This window comes from Falco punctatus (genome assembly GCF_963210335.1).
Source record: "Falco punctatus genome assembly, chromosome: 11".
Lineage (NCBI taxonomy): Eukaryota > Metazoa > Chordata > Aves > Falconiformes > Falconidae > Falco > Falco punctatus.
Window position 1 is genome coordinate 34,820,966 of NC_137591.1, and position 7,560 is coordinate 34,828,525.

The 7,560-nt window shown below is 40.3% G+C and overlaps 1 protein-coding gene across 12 annotated transcripts in view; it reads left to right on the forward strand.

Annotated features, from left to right (window-relative positions):
• Positions 1 to 704: 704 nt before the first annotated feature.
• Positions 705 to 7,560, forward strand: part of PTPRC (protein tyrosine phosphatase receptor type C) — a 66,099-nt gene continuing 59,243 nt past the window's right edge. For 5 of the 12 annotated variants that reach the window (XM_080406475.1, XM_080406481.1, XM_080406484.1 and 2 more), the window contains exons 1-2: positions 705 to 827; positions 910 to 1,027. In XM_080406475.1, the coding sequence (XP_080262601.1) occupies positions 961 to 1,027 (67 nt within the window). In that variant the 5' untranslated portion in view covers positions 705 to 827; positions 910 to 960. The other 7 variants (XM_080406485.1, XM_080406476.1, XM_080406486.1 and 4 more) reach the window with 3 other exon arrangements.

Genomic DNA, 7,560 nt, shown 5'->3' on the forward strand with positions numbered 1-7,560 from the left:
CTTTATCCCTCTTGTGACAGGATTCTGCTGGTTCTTTTACAATCTTTGAAACCTCCAATAAGAGAAGCCATCCCAACATTTATTCCCTTTGTTAACCTACTATATAATGGGCATTTCTTACTGAGTACTAACTGACTGCATGCAGTGAGGGAAAATGTTTTTGCTGTACCTTGTATCAACTTCAGGAAAGGGATCACAATCCTCCAGCACTATTATGGTAAAGAATTGCATTGTACTATCTAATTAGGAACTGAACATTACATAAACCAGAATTAGATTGTGTCTACCCATTTGTTGTGTATTACTGTCATACCTAGAATTGCATCATTGCAGAAAGATTCAGAAATATATCCCATGTTTAAAGGGTTTTCATTTAATCAGCAGACACTTCACTTGAGGATACATCTTTTTATGAAGGTCTTGTTACCAGTAGAAGGGTTTTGTTGACTGATGGTTTGGGTTTCTCTCTCTCAACAGAAATCTCAGGAAGCATCCATAACATAGAAGGGACTCAGTAAATGTTTGCAATAGAAAAGTAAATATGAAGAGAAAGGCTGACTATTAAATCCAGTCCTTTGAAAAGTTAAGTCCTGTTTAGCTCCTCAGTAGAAAGAAATGGCTGAAAATAATATATTTAATTTGAATTAAGGAAGCTGAGCATTACTGCAGCAGCTTAAGAAAAACCCTTTTAACTTCCTGGAAACTGAAAGAATTTTTTTTGAAGAAGTAATTGTCTCTGACATCACTAAACTGCTTAGCGAGTTTGCGAGTGGTTAGTTTGGGTAACAGAGGAAGCAACTCCTTCACAGATAAGCAGGCAGTGCAATGTATGTGCCTAGTTATTCTCCTTTCTGGTTCAAGTTTTGCTGAGTTCTTTTGCAGACAGATAACACTTATTTTGCTTTCCAGAGGGAGACACATGCTGTTTCATAAGGATACGCCTGATTTCCAGAAATAACCATGTTTTTGTGGCTTAAACTCTTAGCATTTGGTGTTGCATTTCTGAGACAGGATGCTTTTGTCAAAGGTAGGTAGAAATTGATATTTCTTTCTCTCATTTTGATCCCTGAATGTCCTCTGTAGAAATAAAACAAATTAAAAGATGTGCAGAGTAGAGAAATAACGCCTTTGTTCAGAAACTAGAATACAATTGTATGCGATCGTGTCAGAGCCTAGATCAGGAAGGTTGACGCATAATGTACAAGGCTAAAATGTCTTCCGCATGGTCATATGTGAGAGTTATACAAACCATTTAAAAAAAACCCTCAAAAGATTTGTAGTTGTATTTGAAAAAGAATACATTTAGATCTCTTATGTGAACCTATTCAGTAGAGTCTTAATGTTTGGTTTCATCTCACAATGTAGTACTTTGTTTTCTGTGTTTAAATCCTTCAAGAAAAAAATCTTCCCATCCATTTTAGCCACTCCCTGATCTCAGAATCTGCTTAGAGTTCCTCAAATTTTTATTTTTACTGCAGTAGCAGTAGTGAAAAAAATCTAAACATTGTAAGTTAATATCTACAGTTGGGAAATTACTTATTTTATATAATTTTGTAAAATATAGAAGATGTATTTATTTTATAAAAACTGCTTCTTAAAGAGCCTTCAAAAAATTTAATTATCTGTTTAATTATACCACTGCAGGTGAATTTATTGCTTAATTGTTTTAAATTCTATAAAAAGCCCAAGAGATTGATCTTGCAAAACATGCTAGATGTGACAGATAATGTGAGTAGCAAGAAAAACAATTAATTTTGAGGTAATAGTTTCACAAAATAAAGACAAAAACAGATCTGTGTTTAATACTTTCTTGAAAAAAACCATGCAGCATTCTATGTATACGTACATTCCATCGGTTTAGCTAGTTAATGTAATTTGGGATAGTTGATGGCAGATACAAAAGCTTTTCTCTAAAGTTATGTTCACCCTAAAAAGTGGCTTGAAACATATATTCTAAAATGACAGCAAATTATTTGAAGGGCTGAAGTGTCTTTTCACATACATTGAATTTATGCACGCTTCTATCATCATGTCACTATAGTAACTCCAGGTTTTTACTGATGTAAGCCAGAAAATGATCTACCTTTAGTTGATAACCAGCTAAGAAGAGCATTTGAAGCCTGACCATTAGTTCTCTTGTCCTTCAAAGTCTCTGAAGAGAGGCAGTACTGAATAAATCTGGTTGGTAGCAGTGGGATATCGTAAGAAAACAAGTGAATATTGTACCATAAAGGAAAAGAAGAAAATCTCTTGCTTTTCCTGTGCCCCCCCCCCCCCCTTTTTTTTTTTTTTTTTTTTTTTAATCTGCTGTCCTACTTTCTGTTTTATAAGTCTTTCTGAGACTTCCCACCACTCCCTTTTCTTCAGAAAGGGCAGGTTACTATCTGCTCTCTCAGCCGCCTCCACAGTCAGTCAATGTGTTAACTAAGAGAGGGCTGGAAGACAGAAAGAGGGGTAGCAGTATTTTATTTCAAGTAATAGTTATTTTCTCTGTCCACTCACAGTAGTCTAGCTTGAGCCAGTTCCTTTCTACATGCTTTTCCTAAACAGTAGGGCCTCAAATTATAAGTTTTAACTCCTCTATAGTACACTTAAAACAATTAGCAGTCTCGCGCTATAGTATCAAGTACTCAACCTCACAGACCATGTTTTCACCCTGTACTTTGACACAGAGATTGATTCTCCTGTCACACATCTTTGCTGTGTAGATTACTCTGCCTCGTAGCTATGGGCAGCTGGGCAGTCTTCTAGGGAGGGTTTTGTTAATGGAGGAGCAACATTTGGAAAAGGGGTGTAGGCTTTGGTTTTATGGCAAGAACTAATTTCAGGCACATGCTAGTAAATGTTGTGTGGGCTTTGGGGCTTCTTTTGTTATTACTATTATTATTATTCTCCAAGAGCCTATTGTATGTAGTGATTTTGAAGACCTAGCAGGAGAAACTTTAAGGTTGTCTGACTTCCACCACAAGCACAGGCATCCTATAAAACATCTAATTTTCTGTAATCACCAAGCCACTTTTAGGAGCATCAAACTACATTAAAACAACAACAACAATGTTAGGAATATCTAGAGCCTGCACAAAGGCCTTTTTACTAGGTAAATCCCTCAATTAAAAGACATGTATTCAGCTGTTTATCCTAATAAGAAATAGACCAGTAATTGTATTTCTGGATGTACGTACCAATATATGGATGTGCATACATACCAATATATGGTACCAATAAACACCCAACTTGGAGTTCAATCTATCCTTGTAAATGTTTCCACTGCTGAAACATTCCATTAAATTTATCAGCGTTTAGTGCACTATTGGTTAGTCTTTCATCTCTACCTACATGGAACAGCTAGCTTTACTAAAATCCTTAGTTTCCTGATGTGTGCTTCTTTAAATCTTTAGTGTAAGATTGATAACATCCTAATATTTAGGCTGACTTCCCAATCAAAAAAGTTATCATAACATACATGAAACAATGCATCAATACCTGTTTATGAAAAAAACCCACAGCAAAACCTCAAAACCAAACTAAATAACCCCCCCCCCGCAACAAACAAATGAAAAACCCCAAACCGAACACACTACCCTCCCCAACTTCCAAATGAAAAGAAAAACAACCAAGAAACGAAATACCCCAGGAAAAAACCTTTTGCTTCCATTTGGAAAAAAGGAAAAGAAACACTTACAGGACAAGCCCTTTTTTTTTTTCCATGACATCACTGATTCAGGTTCCTCCCCCTTCCTCCACAAAAGTAGTAGCAATTTGACAGCTTTCAAAAACCTTCACCCACTTCTGAGCCACTTCCTTTATTTCAGGAAGCTTGATATTTTTGGGTGTGACTTTTTTATTTTCCAAGTTAAAAATGCTGAGCTTTGACAGGCATGCTATGCTGGTTTTGGCTGGGATAGAGTTAAAGTTTTTCATAGTAACTAGTATGAGGCTATGTTTTGGGTTTGTGCTGAAAACAATGCTGATAATATAGGGATGTTTTTGTTACTCCATACCATTTTTGTCATGCTCAGGTACCACACTATCCAATACAACCTCATTAACCATGACCACCACCACACCCTTCTGGTCCTTTGATATAGTACACAGACATCATACCCTTAGTTTAGGGACCAGTTCTGTAAAATGTCTTTCAAATGTCCACAAATGTCCATTGATTTTTTTTGGTCCATGACTTTGGGTTCCACCTGTTATGGTGGTCACTCAGGAAGGAGAGGTGGTGTGGTGTGTAGTTATTGGGCACCAAAGCAAGTTCAGGTCAGGTTACTGGTGCACTTGCATTGCTTCTTGCAAGGCATGTCCTCCATTGGTTCAAGTGGTTCCTACTGTAGTAATTCCTATAATATGCAACTCAAATAATGGGTTACAAAAAATTAAAGGTATTACCATTACAGCCTCCACCCCTGGCCCCTTTGGACAAGCCTGCAGGGTTTAACATTGCAATGAACTCCTCTCCTTGCCCCTGTTCTGGCTTGGACTTATCTGCAGACTGCAGACCCTGGGGGGTTGTACCTAAGGGATACAAGGGATACCTCCAAGTGGAGCCTTAGCTATGAGGCATGGTCTCTTCACGAGTATACCTGCTCTGGCATAGACTTATCCACAGCTACAGTCACTTTAAGGTACACCTGTTCCAGCCTGGCCTTCTCCATGGGCCACAATGCCTTCACAGGTAAACCTGCTCCAGTGTTGCCTTACCCATGTCTGCAGTCCCTCCAGGGGCGTACCTGCTCTGTCATGGGCTTATCCATAGCCACATGCTTTGAAAGGTTCCAGCATGACCTCATGCACAGCCACTGCTCCAGGGTGTACCTGCTGCAGCATGGACTTATCCACAGCCACAGGTGCTGTGAGGTGTACCTTCTCCAGCATGGACTTGTCCTTGGGCTAAAATGCCTTCAGAGGTGTACCTCTGCAGCACAGACATAACCATGGCCACAGGCACTTTGAGACGTTCTTGCTCTGGTGTGGATTTATTCATGGCCACAGGTGCTTCAAGGTGACCTGCTCCCATGTAGACTCATCCACAGGTCACAGTCTCTTTGACTTGAGCTCACACTGGTCTTGCAGCCTGTCCAGTACAGCAGCACAGAAACAGCAGTGATGCCCTGGTGCATCGCCATTGCTGTTATCACAATGTTCCCAGGCACGGCACAATAAAATGATAAGCAGTACAGTAAGCAGCAAAAGCAAAAAAACAGCTACTAATGAGCTCTAAAGTCCAATTTACAGTGAGGCAAGCAAGCCCCACGCATCACAATCACAGAAACCTCCCTATAAATTCAATCTAGGACATTTCAATCAAATCTGTCATTATCTGGACCCTTCAAGCCCCACACTGGGTGCCAAAAAGGACTGTCATGGTTTCGTGCCAGCTGGCAGCTAAGCCCCACACAGCCGCTCACTTGCTCCCCTCCAGTGAGATGGGGGAGAGAATTTGAAGGGTAAAAGTGGGAAGACGTGTGAGTTGAGATAAAGACAGTTTAACAGGTAAAGCAAGAGCCACACACAAGTAAAACAAAACAAGGGATTCATTCACCGCTTCCCATTGGCAGGCAGGTGTTCAGCCACCGCCAGGAAAGCAGCACTCCATCATGTGTAACAGTTACTTGGGAAAACAAACGCCATCACCCAGAATGTCCCCCCACCTCCTCCTTCTTCTCCCAGTTTTATATGCTAAGCATGATATCATATGGTCAGGAATATCCCTTTGGTCAGCTGTCCTGGCTGTGTTCCTTCCCAGCTTCTTGTGCACCCCTGCCTACCCGCTGACAGGATGATGTGAGAAGCTTGCCTTGACTCTGTGTAAGCACTGATCAGCAGTAACATAAACATCCCTGTATTATCAACACTGTTTTCATCAGAGATCTGAAACGTAGCCCCCTACTAACTACTATGAAGAAAATTAACTCTATCTCAAGCCAAAACCAGTGCACACACATGAAATCTGGGGCCATGCAGTCTCTGTGCCCAGCAGCCATGGAGGTTTCCACCTAGAAGTGTTATGTTTTCTTTGCACAGACATCAGCATCAGAGTAGCACACCCTATGGCTTTGACTTTCTGTGAAAAGCTTTTTCACAGATTGGTCTATCACTTTAGAAATAGTCTGTCAGACCTAATTTTTAAATAGCAGAACTTAGCAATATTGGCTCATTTTATGTGTAGGATAAAGGATAAGGGAGATTGCTCTGGCAGGAGGATAAGTATTAAGGTAGAAGAAAGTGAAGTGAAGGCTTCAGAGCACAGCCTCTGATGTTTTCCTGTTATGGATGCTCCCCTGCAGGTTACGTTTAAGACTGTGTCATATTGTTTTTTTTCTAGTGGTGCACTTAAAGCTTTCTGACATACATACCCCAGAGTCTCAAACTCAGGGACCTCTTAATCACTTGAAACAACTTGCCTGCTTTTCACATCTTGCACAGTTCCAATACTTTATTCAAAATCAACCATGACAGAGAGTTTGTGTGTGCACAGAGATGCAGGCAGTCCTGCTCTCTTCCGGGACTGGCCTGATGCAAACCACTTCTGAACTGGAAGCAGCAGTTCATTTTCATTATGATGGTGTACCTAAGCCACCAGCAGGACACATTAATTGGAGCACAGCAGCACAATGGCCTAGCTACATGGTTTCTGGACTAGAATTAGCTACTGATTTGGACTAAACGTGTAATTTTCTTATCCATTCACCTAGACCTGCACAAACATAATGAGCAAATGGCTAGGTTGTTATTGTGGTATATTGATTATAAGTATAGACAGGGCAAGAGGCACTGGACTAATGAGTGTTTCTTACATAGTATGAAAAAGACATTTGCTCATCATTCTGTATTCGCCCACATCAGTGTATTGACATACTGAGAATGTTTGGGCAGTATAGACCTAAAGCTGCAAAAGTGCCATGCAGAGACTAGTTCTAAAGAAAATCCAGCTCAGTGGCATGGTGTGTTGGAACCACTTCCTTTAGTTTTGGTTTGGTGAACTTACATTTATATATTTAGATTCTGAAGAACTCATCAACGGTGAGTGGGTTAGAGACATTGCATGTATAATGAAATAAGGCAGAAGTGGGAGGAGGAAACAGGATGAAGTGACTTTTCAAAATGTACCTAATATTGGGAATCAAACTGTTTTTCTGACTCCTGTGACCTATCTACAGAACTGCCTGCCTCCCTGGGAGCACGTGTATACATTAAACAAGTAGGCAGTCTCCACAGTGAAATTGTGGATGCATTGTATATAGTGCATGAAAATTACCCTGTTTCCTTTTGCTGTGCAGCTGCATTGTGGTATATACTGTACCATGCTGGGAGCAAGGAAAGGAGAACAGCAGGCCATGAAAGTGTTCTGTCCTCTGTTTATGTTCTTGATCTAGTTTTAAGAATTAATATTCATAGGCATATATCTGGCCCACCAGGAAGGCAGAGCAAATTAACCCACAATGAACTCTCTGCTGTCATGGCTTGACTTGTCTTTGTACTCATTCAGCTACCTTATTTAGAGTTAGCTCGAGTGCATCTGCATTACCCCGTGTTTTGCAGCACAGACTTGCCCTG